Source organism: Meles meles, chromosome 3, assembly GCF_922984935.1.
Source record: "Meles meles chromosome 3, mMelMel3.1 paternal haplotype, whole genome shotgun sequence".
NCBI lineage: Eukaryota > Metazoa > Chordata > Mammalia > Carnivora > Mustelidae > Meles > Meles meles.
The window spans coordinates 74,140,231-74,155,184 of NC_060068.1; the positions used below are offsets into that span (position 1 = coordinate 74,140,231).

The window sequence follows — 14,954 nt, forward strand, 5'->3', positions numbered from 1 at the left end:
GATTGGGCCCCTGGGTGGCTCAGTCATTAAGCTTCAGCCTTCGGCTCAGGTCATGATCCCTGTCCTGGGATAGAGCCCCCAATCCGGCTCCCTGCTCAGCAGGAAGCCTGCTTCTCCCTCTCCCACTCCCTCTCTTGCTGTGTCTCTGTCAAAGAAACAAATAAAATCTTAAAAAAAAAAAAAAAAGGGGGGGCTGGAGAGAATCCAAACCACTAAAAAAAAAAAAAAAAAAAGACAGTTACAATTAGAAAATTGAAAATACAAATAAATAAAACGGACCACTGATCCTTGGTTTCCTCAACTGTTAAATTGAAATAATAATAACGTTCACTTCAGAAAGGTTCTTGGGATGATTTAGTAAAGCAATATAAGTAAAAAATGTAGTAGTGTTTAGCATGCAGTTGACCAGTTGACTCCCCCTAATTGTTGCCAGTAGAGTGAGTGGGCTCTGGATTCAGAATGCTTAGGTTCATTTACTGGCTCCTACACGTGCTAACTTGAGACCCTGAGTGATTTATCTAGCCAATCTGTGCCTTATTCCTTCTCTCTAGGCAGGGAATAATTTAATGTATTAATTTATAGTATTAGTTTTCTCTTGCTGCTTAGAACAAGTTACCACAAATTTAGCAGTTTAGAACAGTAATAATCTCTTAACTCAAATTCTACAGGTCATATATCCAGTAGTCTTGGCTTAGTTTTCTGCTTTTTATCTCACAAAGCTGAAATGCAACTTTTAATCTAGAGCATTTAGGATATTAAAAACGAAACAAAGTCTTTGTAAATGTAAAATAGTTTTTAAACGAAAAAATTATTTTAAAGATTTAATGGTACTGAGTGTAACTTGATTGAACAAGCTAAGACTCTTCCAGTATCTAGTTTATTTCTAAATATTCAATTACAGAAATAAATACTATATTTAGTATTATTTGTTGCTTGACAAATTAAAAGGTAAATTTAAAATTTTCCAGATAATTTATTGAGGGTGATGAGTGAGGAATGGAGATAATCAGCTATTGAGGAAAAGTCTTAAGGTTCCATATGTGGTTATTCTTATTTATTCATCATTATTATCATCTTCATTATCACTATGTATTCATTACTGGACTAGGCCCTTTTGTGCATTACAGTGAACTACCCCTATAAGTTTTACTCCATTTTACAGATGAGAATACTGAGACCTAGCCATTAACTGACTTACCTATAGTAAAAGAGTCATAGTAGTAAAGATAGTATTTCAGGGGCGCCTGGGTGGCTCAGTGGGTTAAACCTCTGCCTTCGGCTCAGGTCATGGTCTCAGGGCCCTGGGATCGAGCCCTGCATGGTGCTCTCTTGTCAGCAGGGAGCCTGCTTCGCCCTACCCCTCTACCAGCCTCTCTGCCTACTTGCAATCTCTCTCTCTCTGTCAAATAAAAAAGTAAAATCTTAAAAAAAAAAAAATGATAGTATTTCAATTCAGATATGTACCATTCCGAATCCAAGCTCTGAACCAATGAGAAGAATTCTTGAAAACCAGTAAACTTCCCTCAGTCTTGTTTTTGTTTGTTTTGCTGATTCTATATTCTGCTTTATTTTCAGACAATCTTTACCAAGTTGTTATCCTTATAGCACTAAATCTATAATATCTTATCAGGTAGTTTGAGAGAAAGCTTGTCATAGTGAAAAAAGAAAAGTTTGCAAAATACTGGATTAAAGACTTTTGGAAGAGTTTCTTAACTATAGGACATTTCAAAGTTTTTAGTATGTTAACATTTACCAAATCTTCAAGATACTACTTTGATATGCAATATTTCCAAAATTATTGATCATGGAACTTCTTTCCCCCCCCAAACTTAACATTTTGGGGAAGGTAAGTTCATAGAAAATATTTTGGGAGGTGCTGTTTTGGTAAAGTATAGATTCATTTTTGACACTTTAGGCACATATTTAGAGAAGCTATAAACTGTAGACTAGATCATGCATAATTAGTAGAAGTCCCTTGGTGCTTTATGAGAGGTTAAAGAGTCATAATAGAATTTTGTCCTTTTTTTAAAAAAAAATCTATTTCCTGTTGTCTTTTAACATTTCTTATATTCTACATCTGAAGAGGCAATATATGAATTTATTAAGAGTTAAATAAGTCCTGTAAGTATAAATTAGGTAAAGTGCCTGGAATATTCAAAATGAAAGTCTTTTTGGTACACATCATTATTGATAAGTGGGGAAAAAAGTAAGGGTACCTGCATAGGATCTATGCATATGGATCGAAGACTATGTATCAAATTTAGACTGGAAACAGAACTTTTGGAAATAAAAGCATTAAGCTGGTGACATATTTTACAGGTCATCTACCTGAAAATACAGAATGGCATTTAAAGGCATATCTCCGGGTATTTGGTCATAAAATATGCATCTTAATATAGTTTTTTTAAAGAGTTTAAATTAAAGAAAGAATTTTAGTAACATGCACTGTTGCCAAAAAATTAACTTTCTAACATGCTTATTAAGGTCATATAGTATCAGAAAATTGAGAACAAACAGAATAAAATAGGAAAATAAAACTTGGGGCATATCTCTTTTCTTTAATCTCTCATCACAAAGACACTGGTTTCTGATTTAATATTTTTGAGATTTAGTACTATCCTTTAGAAATAAAACCTTAAAACTAATTTTAAATATCTCATTGCAAAATGTTAGAGGTACTTTATGATGGACATGCCACAGCATGACTGAAGGTTACCTTCTGAATTAAGTGATAATGAAGTGGGAGAAAGAATTTGCTTGTTTAAAAGTTCCTTGCTATAGCTCTGGACAGTGGAGTTCTATTCTATCATCTATGACTTTAAGCATAAAGAGTAAATAAATGATTCTCCCTCTTTCCCTTAGCAAAGCCATGCGTTTAAAAAAAAGAAATTTTTTTTACCCTCCTGCGGAACATGAGATCAGAACAAAACTTGCTTTGACATAATTTTTGTTGTTGCTATTGTTTTGTTTTTGTGTGCCAGTAGTACAGTATCTTAACTCCTCCATGGCAACAGGCAACATTACTTTTAATCCACCTTGAGTCCTTGATCTCACTTCAAATTCCAAAAGGAAGGTGTTGAAGTTTAAAGGACTCAAGGAGGTAAAGGAGATGAAGTTGCATGACTAATTGCCCTGTCTCATTCTGAGTACCCTCTCCTTTCAGACGAGATCAGGCGCGTTCAGAGTGGTATGGCCATAGACTACCCTCTCCTTTCAAATGCTTGCTTTGAAGAATGTGTCCTACAATCCCCCCCCCCCCCCCCCGTGGTTCTCTCTCTCTCTACTACCTTCTATAAAGAAGAAGAAAGAGCTGTGTTTCATTTTGGTACCTGCAACTGATGGAATCAAATCCATGTACATTAAGCAATCATTCTAACGTAAAAACAGAAGAGAAAGCACTGTTTCCAGCTATGATCTGTATTCTGCAGTCTCTTTCGCTGCAAGCAAAACCATTTATACTGGGTTTTGGTGGATAGCAGAAAAATTTGACCCACCTTAGTGATACTTCAAGAATCTGTACTTGCCTTCTCTTTTCTCGCACAGTGCCCAGATTCTCCCCATTACTTCTCATCTGAAACGTGTGCTGCTTAACAAGACAGGTGTCTTGTACTCGCTCGCCCCAGGCCTTCACCTTTTAGCCCCTATGAACGGATAACTCAGGACCCTCTCTTCCAGCCCTAGAGCTAATAACTAAAGGGCAGACAGAACAGCAGAGCGGCCTCGTCTTAGCTGATTAGAGTCTGGCTGTTGACTAGGTTGCATTTCCTGAGAATCGGAGCAATTCACTTTGCAGGGTTCCATTTCTCGCGTAGCTTCGTGTCCCAAGAGTCACTTTTCAAAATCGCTTTTAACTTATTTTGTTGGCTATGCTGAGAACTTCGGGGGGCATCCTTAACGTGGGACTTCAGGGGCATCCTTAACGCGGTTAATTGTAAAGGCACTGCTGGAACCAAGAGAATTTCAGACGCCAAGGTGCTTCCCTTAACCCTAGAGTCTCTGGCGTGTGCGAAGAAGGTACAGGCAATGTAGGAACTTTAGAGGTGGTGGCAGGTGCCTGGGTGTGGCTGCAGTTGTCTCCCTTTTCTCTTCCAGCAGAAGGAGCCACGAGAGAGAGAGAGAGGAAGAGAGAGGGAAGAGGGAGGAAAGAGGGGAAGACTAGGGGAGGGAATAAGAGGGAGGGCGAGGAGGGGGGAGCGGTTGGGCACCGGGGGAGCGCGCCTGCGAAGCTCAGGCTCGCACGCACGCCGCCTCTGTTTGTACACAGTGCGCACCCGGCCGCCGGCTCGCTCCCCGCTAGCTCACGCTTCATTGTTCTTCCAAGTCAGAAGCCCCGCCGCTGCGGCGGCGAGAGCGGAGCAAGCCGAGCGCACCGTCTGCGGGTCCACAGGCGCTGGTGACCCGAAGCCGCCGCTGGAGCCCGCGCCCCGCCCCGCCCCGCCCGCCGCGCCTCAGCCGGGACCCACCCGCAGCGGAGGCTGAGCCCGGCGGCGGCTCCTCAGAGCTCGCCCACCTTCTTGCGCCGGAGCGTTGGCAAAAGAGATTCCTCTCTTTGGTCACCACTCTTCCTCGCGTTCTCCAAGAATTTGTTTAAGGTAGTGCTGCGGACAGAAGACATCTTTTTGAATTCTCGGGCAGGGGCGGGGTCTGCCGCTGCCCTGCGGAGCCCCCTCAGCGACACTGCCCTCTAGAACGACCCCTGACCAGCCGGGGTCACGTTCGGGAGACAGAACCATGAAGCGCTCGGTGGCCGCTTGGCTCTTGATCGGGCTCAGCCTCGGTGTCCCTCAGTTCTGCAAAGGTGAGGCGACGGGGCCCGGGCCGCTAGGTGCGGGACAGGCTGGGGTCCCCTGGGAAATGCCGCGCAGGGGGCTGGAGGCGGTCCCCGGGGCGCGCCTGGGGCGGTGAGCGCCGCGGGCGGTACGGAGGAGGCGGCGCGCCCCGCAAGCCTCGGAAAAGTGCTCGCAAAGTCAGAGCGGAGTGCGTGGGGCTGAGCGGGGAAGAGGGTGAGGGGTACCGGGGTGAGATCGAGGAAAGACGGGGACCGAGGACGGGGGGTGGGGGAGAACGGCGCTCTGGGAAACCAGAGGTTCCTCGGCTCACTCGGCCAGCGGGTCACTGCTGGAACCCTCCTGGGCAATGCCGGTGATGCTAGCTACGGGCAACGGGCGGGGCTTCCGCGGGGGCCCGAGCTGGGAATTAAGCTTGAGGGCGTCATCTGCTTGAAACGGGAAGAGGCTGGAGAGCCGCATGGTCGTCTGTCCCCTCGGGTAGGGCTCTCCGATGTGGGCCGGGGCTGAGAGGTTTACAAATCCCAACCTGGCCCTGGGAGTTCTGGAGGTGGGCGAGGTGGAGACGGGTCTGACAAGTCGGTTCGGCTTTCTGCTGCCTTCTCAGGCAGAACTCGGTGGGTCGATTACAGAAAAACCCTAGGAACCCGCCTCTTCTCTAACCCCAGGGGTTCGGAGCTTGGCTCAGCACTCCCTCCGGGTACAACCCTAACTCTTGGTAGTAGAGAATCTTGCAGTGGGAGACATCCTCGCTCCCCCGCCCAAGAGCAGAAAAGTTGTAAGAGCTGGTCTGGTTGTGTTTTCCGTGACTCGTGTGAAATAAGCCAGCCTACAAAAAAATTGCAGGGCTTCAGTGAGTCTCCTGCCGAGTTGTATAGACGAATTTCAGGTCCTTTGCGGAGGGTGGCTGGTGAATACGAGCCCTTGTCCCGGCCACGTCACTGAGCAGGTCTGGGCTGAAGTTGGCGCTGATAAAGGGCAGGAGAAGCGGCAGGGGGCCCTGGGGAGACCGCGCAAGAGGGACTTGCGCCCCTTCTGCGCTCACGGATAAGGACGGCCGCTTCTAAGGGGTCCGAGGGTAATAGAACCCTTAGCAGGCTGCTTCAAGTGGAGAACTGAGTGCACTACAGGGTTGTAAATGTGCCTCTAAAAAAGGAGAGTTGAATTAAAAGCGTTGACTCGAATCCATTTGAAATTCACGCCGCATGAGTATTCTACAGCATCTATGCTTGCATCCATCCATTTATTTGTTTCATAGGAAAACTGTGAGCTCTTGGGCAACTGTTTGCCCAAGAAGCTTGGTGTTCCTGGATGCCCTCACTGCCCTGCCAGTAGCGATCCATGGCGGTGCTCTGCTTCGGCATCCCTCTCTCCCCCAGACTGTGGCTATTTTCCCCATCGTGTTGGCGTGTGTGTAGGTGTGTGCCTTGCCAGCGTTTACAAAGTGCCCTTCTAGTTATCAGGCAGAGGCAGTCACTCCACTGAAGGTTAAGGAATGGTAATGGCTTTGTAGTTGCTCCGCTGAGTTCCCTAGCGATATGGAAAAGACAGGGCTCCCACCACTGTTATTTTTCCTTGCTCCTGTTTCCCGTCTGGATTCCTTCAGCACTTCGTGCCTTAGCAGGAAGGGGAAGGGGAGAACTGCAGGCACTACCTTCTCCTCCTCCCTTCCCCGCCTCCGTTCCCACCCCAAACACGAAAACACACATTCACCCACTCACACGCACCTACACCATGCCACCGCAGCCACCATCTGTCCCCCAGCCGAGGTGGAGTGGGGCGGGGGTGGAGGAGATGATAATGTGTCTAGCATGTGTGGCCGCGCTCTCCTCCCTGGGTCTGGTTGCAGGAACCCTGGGGCGCGGTGAGTCTTGGCTCACTGCAGCGGGTAGCTCTGCCTCCTAAAGATACCCACGCCTAGAGCACAGCTTACTCCGCCAGACAAACCACGGTGTTGCCGGGGTTCTCCATTCCCGCTCCTAAACAATAATCGGGCAGCGGCATACTCCTTATTCTCCATATTCAAAAGGATTGCGCCTCCCCGCCCCCCCACCCCAGCCAGCCTGTGATTAGAGGGAAAGAGGGCTTTAAGAAAGAAACGGATCATTTTCCATGAGCCCTTTCTGTTAAACTTGCACCTTTCTAATTTATTCTCCTTCAGCCCTGCAGAAGGCAGAGTGCAGCTTGTGTGACAGCTCCAAACAATTAAACTTTGAGTAAACTTACTGAAGCCGGTGTTAACACTGAGAATTTCCCTTGGCATTCCTCTGCCCCAGACATCGTTTATCTGATGTAGCCTTTTAGAAATTGGTGTTTCCCTGTGTGGGTTGCAGTTTACGTGTATTAATGATTGGGATATGGTAATTTCTTTTATTAGCCGTTTTTATCTTAAAATTAAACCAATGGATCAGTCAGATTGAATATTTTATTAACTCTTAAATTATTCATCGCTGTGGGTTGCTCTGAAAAATCCAATAACATGCATACAGTTGCAGCAAGCACGTGACATCTTATGCAATCTGTCCCTGTGCCTGCAGTTGGTGCCTGAAGTCTTTAAGCAAATGGCAATGTCTAAAAATGTCTAGACATGTCCTAAATACTATGAATCATTGGCATTTGAATTTCCTTTTTTTAATCAATGGTGTTTTTTAGTTATTCTACGTGAGAATAAATTAGTACCTGAACAGTCTCACTCAAGACAATAACAGGATGCTTCTCTAATTAGTATAGCAATATCTACAGTGAATAACAGGTTTTTGTGTTTTTAAAAATTTATTATACATTAGTGTCTTTGTTACTTAATTTACATGACTGTGAATTCTATACTTTAAAAATAAGTGCTAATTCAGATGCCAAATGAAGCACCTAAAAATAATTTTAGGTGAACTAAAAATAATAAAGTGAAGATAAAATATCGTGCTTTGACAGTTTGACACTAATATAAAACCTTGGCCATCCCAAACACTGTGCTGATACAGCACACTTTCCCCCCTCTGTTCCTGAAAAGGTTTTGCTTATTCTTGAAATATTTCTTTGGAACTGAAATTTATTTTGTTTTAAATATGGATATGGTTTTGGGAAAACATTTATAATAATAAAAATTATGGTTAAAAAATTGAAATGCTACATTCTTCCTTCTATGCCTTGAAGTTACAAAGATCTTCAAAAGTAGGGAAATGTATTTCACGTCAATACTCTAAAACTCTCTTGTATTTTTCTCAAATATCTTAAAATCAGTGTTCATACATGTACTCAGGATCTAAGGTATTTTTTGTAAGTATTTTAATAAAGTTTGCTTTTTTTGCCAGATACATGTGATTTTTCCTTCTCACAAAATTATAGCAATGTAAAGTAAAAGGATAAATATACAATACTAATATAAAATAGCTTAGTTACTCAAAACCATTGCAAAATATAAGTTTGACAGTTCCTAGAGTCTAAATTAGTAGTCCATACTTTTAATTTTACTGATACTAAGATAAAAATTTCAAATAGGTAATTTGTTTTCAAAACTTTTAATTTTTTGAAGGGTTTTACATAATGGGATGGACTGTGTATCTTATCATTTGTGCACAATTAAAAAAAAAAACTGCCTGATCTGAGAGTTTCATAAAGCGTAAGAAAGTAATTCTGGTATTTGTAATATACTGAGTACACTTGCAGGTGCAATAGCTCTGATAATGATATATGATGTAGTAGGTTCTGTGTATCTTATCATTTATGCACAATTTAAAAAAAAAACTGCCTGATCTGAGAGTTTTATAAAGCGTAAGAAAGTAATTCTGGTATTTGTAGTATACTGAATACACTTGCAGGTGCAATAGCTCTGATAATGATATATGATGTAGTAGGTTCATCATATTCTTGCCAAAACAAACAAACAAACAAAAACCCCATAAAACAGTGGAGACTTTAGAACTCAGTTCAAGACAGAGTAAATCATTATGAGTAGGTACTGAAAAACAAACAGCAAATTTTGTAAATACGTAATTAATGGTATGACTTCTCATAGCTAATCAATTTACTTTTTACATAGTTGAGTTTATTTCCTAAGTAGTTTATAAACTGATATTATTATGAAAAAAAAGTAGAAAATGAAAACTGAGCCATTCCTATTATTCAATTCTCTTTTTAAAAAGATTTTATTTATTTATTTGAACAGAGAAAGAAAGATCACAAGTAGGCAGAGAGGCAGGCAGAGAGAGAGGGGGAAGCCTGCTCCCTGCTGAGCAGAGAACCCAGTGGTTGGTGGGGGGGCTGGATCCCAGGACCCTGAGATCATGACCTGAGCTGAAGGCAGAGGCTTAACCCACTGAGCCACCCAGCTGCTCCTATTATTCTATTCTTGTCTGTGTTGTAGGGAAGACCCCTGGCATGTTTTTTGTTTGTTTAATCATAGCGCATGGTATGATTGTAATATCTTTTGGTTAATTAAAACAAACATGTGTTTATATACGAAGAGTCAAATGATTGCCCATGTGAAGTAGAATGAGTATTGGAATTTTTCTCATGGTTATCTGATAATGTTAGAAATTAAGTACTATACATACTTAAACTGAATAAATTATTACTTAGTTGTCACTGGAGAAACCTCTAAAAAGTCTTTGATTTGAGGAAGTTGTTGAAGGAAAAACCCAAAAAGGATCAACTGTGCCCTTGCCAGCAGGTGTCAGGATTATCAATGGAGATCTTTTAAAGGAAAGTTGAAAAAAATAAAAAGTAAACTAGTAAAGGTGAATTTGCAAATCCATGGAAAGTGACTTTCTGCTCTGTATGAAACTGATGTTGTTAGTTTTCAGTGCTCCCCCGAGATGGAGAGGGATGGTGAATTGTAAGAACCTACTGCTTTTACCATAATTTTTTAACTTGGAAACAGAGTTACTCTAACTGCCACAAACAAGCGCATGTCTAGGTTGAGCCATTATTTTTCAGGGGTCTCTTGAGAACCATCCAAGGAAATGCACATAGAGCTATGAAGTACTTGGTGTGAAGCAATTATTGCTGAAATGTTTAGGATACTCTTAAGCATACTCTCCATACCAACTCTTAAGTTTTATAAATAGAAAATTCTGTTAGATTGATTTGCATGGATCTAAGTTCGATTGCACATTTGTACACATCTATAGTACTGTTGAGAGATCACTAGTTATAATTTTCTATCACAATGGTAAAGTGTATGTTTCCTGGAGCTTGCAAGTATCTAACTAGCATAAGTCATGTGGCCAAAAGAGACTAAATGATACGACAAAGTTTTGTCAGTATCCATTTTAAGCAGTTATTAATCCTTATATATGAGCCTATTGCATATCAATAGCTTTTAGTAACTTGACATCATTTATTTATTTTTAATTGATCCTTAACTGATAATCATTCCTTTCAGATTAGTTCTAGCATCTGCTGATATAGCCCTTCAAACTGGGTTACAGATTCGCCATTGCACCATTTCTTACACAGTTGCTGACATCATGCCAAGCAGTCTGTCTCCAGTTGCCATCCTTTCTGAGTCACTCCTCCTAAAATAAAAATTCTTTTCATTTCTCTCAATCTTTATCTTTCTCCTCTTCTCTTCCTGCCTCCCCAGCATTTCTTTGCTGGATAGCACCTAGGGCACCTAATCCACTATAAAATTCTGTCATCATTATTACTAGGTTGCAAATCTCCGAAACATTGTGGAATTGGCCATTTACTTTTTGTGAGTGTGTGAAGAAAAAAAACTTGATATTGTGAAGCCTCTATTACTAAATCCTGAGGTTTAAAACAGAAATGGAAATAAGATCTTAATATGGAGCAACTTGAGATTTTCCATCTGGATTTGATAACAGTGTCCTGCCTGAAACTATCATCTGGGCAATGATTTATATCCATCGTACCTGTAGAAAACTCTCTTGATTTGTCTGTAACACATAGCTGAGAAACTAGAAGAAAACATCAAAAACTCATGACCACCTACAATAGATAATGCATTAATACTTAAATCATATAGAAAAGTCCATGTCTCTTGGTTTTTAAGTTCCTGGGCTTTCTATAAACTGGATCCAGAAATGAAAGTCTCATGAGGTAATACATCAATCTTAATCAGGGCAAAAAAACCATGGCAGCTATTAGACTGAAACAGGACTTAAAAATCTATGCAAAAGCAGCGATCCCTTACAGTGTGAAAACCAGGGACATTTATGGAAGGGGAGAGACTAAGGATAAAGGCCAAAAGGCATTCATGTGAGAAAGAGTATTATAATAATTGGTGCCAATATTGGCCTTGCATCCTAGACAAAGATTCACTGCAATACGTTCAGAATTTGGGGTATAAAGACAGTAAAATGCATACATTATTGAAGAGATTTTGTCAAAAATGTTGAAGCTTGTAAAACCTGCTTAATGGTGGAAGAGACAGATATCCGAAGAATTTACTGGTTTAATATGCTATTTTCCCATCATTCCAGAAACTATGCTATTATATATTTTCTATTGATTCTTTTTCCCCTAAAATAATGAATGAAAGTGTTAGGAAATACAGGACTCAATTTTGTATAAAAGAAGTAGGCCACAGAATGGAAATAAGATATCCTGCAATTATTTGGTTATATTTTAGAGGAAAAATGCATTGCTATTTTGTTCTTTAAAATATGCATTATTATAGTGATAGTAACTGTGTAGGATTTGTTCGGCAAGAGATTTAATAGTGCATGAAGCAGAATGGTGGATTAAGTACAAGAATTGAAGTGAAGGCTTTTTCCAAGTACTAAAGTACTTTGGAATGTGATTGTTACTATGGAGAAAGAAGATTGAGTCTATATCTTAGCTTTACTTTTTCTCTTTTCTAAAGCAGGTCTGGATCAGACTGATTGAGGATAATTTAATGTAGTATAACAGTCCATAAATGGGAAGGCGAGGGTTTTAATCTCGTGCTAGATGACATTGTGTTGATTTGAAGCTAATCTATCAATGGGGTTAGGCCATCATGTATTCTTTAAGGTTTATGCTTGCTGTGTGATAAAGCTTTTAATTTGGGGAATGCAGAATAATCCTCTTAAGGCTTTTCTTGCTGTACTGAGGCCAGGATGACCATTTACATTTTATGATGCCAAAGATTATATGAAGACAACCATAGTAAAATGGGTTCATGACTCTTGAACAGAAAAGAGTGGAAGAGTCAAATGAGAACACTGGAGAGTCTTTTTATTTGAAATAAGTTGACGACTCCCTCCCAGTAATGTCTGCCACCTCTAGGCATCAATCTTCCACCCATGTTCACATCTTTCATGCCCTTCTCCCCTCATTTTTCTCTTCAAATACTAATTGAACTCTCATATTGCTTTGTTTATTCATTTTTTTTTCCTTGGAAAAGTTTAATTGTGTAAACACTAACTTTTGAAATATCAGCTATGGACAAACAATAAGCAAATGACCTTCCAAAATGTTTTAGCCTTTATACTGCAAGTTCTTGTGTCACAGTTTGGGCTTCCTATAGAGAGACAGGGCTTACAAGGGTGCTCGGCAAAACAAACGATCCAATTAAACAACAACAAAACCCCAAATAGATAGTCAGTGTACATTCAAATGAATGGAGCTGTGCTGCCTCATCAGTATTCCTCAAAAAGGAGCCACACATTTTAAACAGCAGTTTGTCTTTTACAGAAAAAGTAAGTCAAAAGTAGTTTCAGGGGTGCCTGGGTGGCTCAGTGGGTTAAGGATCTGCCTTAGGCTCAGGTCATGATTCCAGAGTCCAAAGATCAAGGCCCACATGGGCTCTCTCCTCAGTGGAGAGTCTGCTTCTCCCTCAACCTCTCTTTCTCTGTCAAATATAATAAATAAAATCTTTTTTAAAAGTTTCAGAGACTTTAAAAGCTTTGTTTCTTATTTAACTGTTTTTGTTTTGTTTTATTTGTTTTTACAATCTGTGTTGTAGAATGAGCATACTTTGAAAATACTTACCAATGCTCCTGCAAAAGCATTGTTAAAAATATAATATTAACATAGCGGCATGATGTAAAGTGCTTTCTATGGTTGTTTTGCATCATCAGTTAAAAGAACTACCTGTAAGTGATAGCCTTCATACTTAAATACAGGGTTCTGACTGATTTCCAACTGACTATAATTTTGACCCAGAAGCAGTAATTTTTCAGGCATCAGTTTGTTTTTTCCTTTCTTCTCTTTACTTGGGGACTGACACCAGTCAGTTTAAGCACCTTGTTAGACACGTTAACAAGGGCATTCGCTTTGATTTCTCTCAAGTACAGTTAAAAGGTCTAGTATTTATTGAGTTCATGCAATGTGTTCCACTGTTCTAAGTACCACTGTGATTCTTCCAAGTCTGTGGGGCCCAGGTACTGTTATTATTTACATATGAATAAGAAAACGGAAATAGAGGTTAAATCGTTTCCCAAGATCACACAGTTACCAAGTAGCTTGTTAGAATTTGAATCCAGGTTAAATCTCGAGCCTGCTTCCTTAACTACTAAAGCATACTGTGTCAATGAGTGACACAGCCTGTGTGCCCTGGGGATAGTTTGTTGGATGATCTTCTTGTTTATGAAACACACACTTCATATCTCTTACTATTTAACTGGTAGATATTTTGGAAAAGGTAAATTTATTTCGTCTCGTGGGACAATATTTTTAATTTTCTAATTTTAATTTCTAATTTTTGATGATAAAATTTCACATTCAGAAATAAAGGTTGGTGTATGCTCTCTTTGGTCAGAAAGAGTTAATGTGTCTTTCAGAATCATGCATCACCAGAAAGAACAGCAAAGGTAGGGAAAAGAAGAGGAGCAATTGGGAAATGATTCAAAGCTCATTTTCTTCACAATTTTGTCATTCAGTTTATTGCAACATGATTTTTTATACTTTTTTCCCCCTTGGTTTTCTAGGATTCCACTGCTCCTCTGCATTGTTTCATTGTTACTCAATATAATGTGTGAGAGCATGCTTTCTTTGTAATTTTCAGATGTATAATATAGGACAAAGTGATTTTAAAGGTTAACAAGGTTTTTATTTCTGTTAGCTTAATGAAGGTATTTAATTTGCATTACATCCTACCCTCATTTAATTTTATTTCTATGTAAACCTATTAAGAAATTTTAGCCAAACAAAAGCACCAAATGGGTCTCAAGCCACATAAGCTAGAAAATTTTATTTCCTGGTTTATATTAACAATATTTAACCAAATGATGGTTTATTTTTTTTGACTAGTATTGGATAATTTTCAATATTCTACAAAATGATGAAAGTTATACCATCTAATATTAGATCACCTTATTAATAACATTGTACATCTATACAATGCTTAATACTGTAAATAGACCTCTGCATTATTATATTTATTCTGTTAGAGTAATAATAAAACAAAAGGGAAAATTTCTTAAGCATTTCCCATTTCCATTCTATGGACCATAAGCAGAGAAGGCATTCTAAATTTCTTTTATCAGATAAGAAAAGATCAGAAAGTCACATGGTCTATAGTTCAAGGAACCAATGAGTTTGAACTTGACTCCACACATTGTAGTTCCAAAATACTTTTTCCTCTTTTCTGCTATACCACTTTACTTGTGGTAAATTATAGTTATACTTTTTTCTCAGTTCTTGGACTCGTAAGATGAGAAGGGGGAGTTGGTATCTGATTGCTTCTCATTTCCACATGAACACTTTCTTGCCATCAGCCTATAACACCTCCTTTCTTCTTGGGAGTCTGTTATTTACCAACCACAACGACATCCTAAACTTTCTCAGTGGCTTCAGAACTTTCTTCTCTCACATTTTTCCCCTTAAAAATCTTTCATGCGTGAGCTTGTGACCCTTTTAACATTCTGGTATTGAACTTCTTGGAAGTTCCCAACACTCATGATTCCCATCTCCATTTTTAGGAACCTATTGGTATTGCTGTTCAGTAGACCTTATCATCACATGATTTGCTCAACAAACAGTACTTTACATTTCTAAGACTTTCTCTTACCAGAATTATCATCTTTCTGCCTCTCTTTGCCTTTCATTCCCACAAATTCACTCTTGCACTGCTCTAATTTTTAGTCCTGCTTATCTCTCTTCTTTCCCAACCTAGTCTTTGTGGTTTTCCATTTTCAGGGGTATTCAACTCTTTGTGAATTTCTCAGCCCAGATGCTTTATACCATTTTTGCTTCATTAGTCCCAAACTAAGGTAATGTTCAAAG

The 14,954-nt window shown here is 40.0% G+C and overlaps 1 protein-coding gene across 1 annotated transcript in view; it reads left to right on the forward strand.

The window, feature by feature from the left end:
* The first annotated feature begins 4,276 nt into the window (after nucleotides 1-4,276).
* EDIL3 (EGF like repeats and discoidin domains 3) overlaps nucleotides 4,277-14,954 on the forward strand; it is a 423,141-nt gene continuing 412,463 nt past the window's right edge. The window contains exon 1 of the mRNA XM_046001012.1: nucleotides 4,277-4,798. Coding sequence (XP_045856968.1) covers nucleotides 4,732-4,798 — 67 coding nt within the window. The 5' untranslated portion in view covers nucleotides 4,277-4,731. The remainder of the gene's footprint in view (nucleotides 4,799-14,954) is intronic.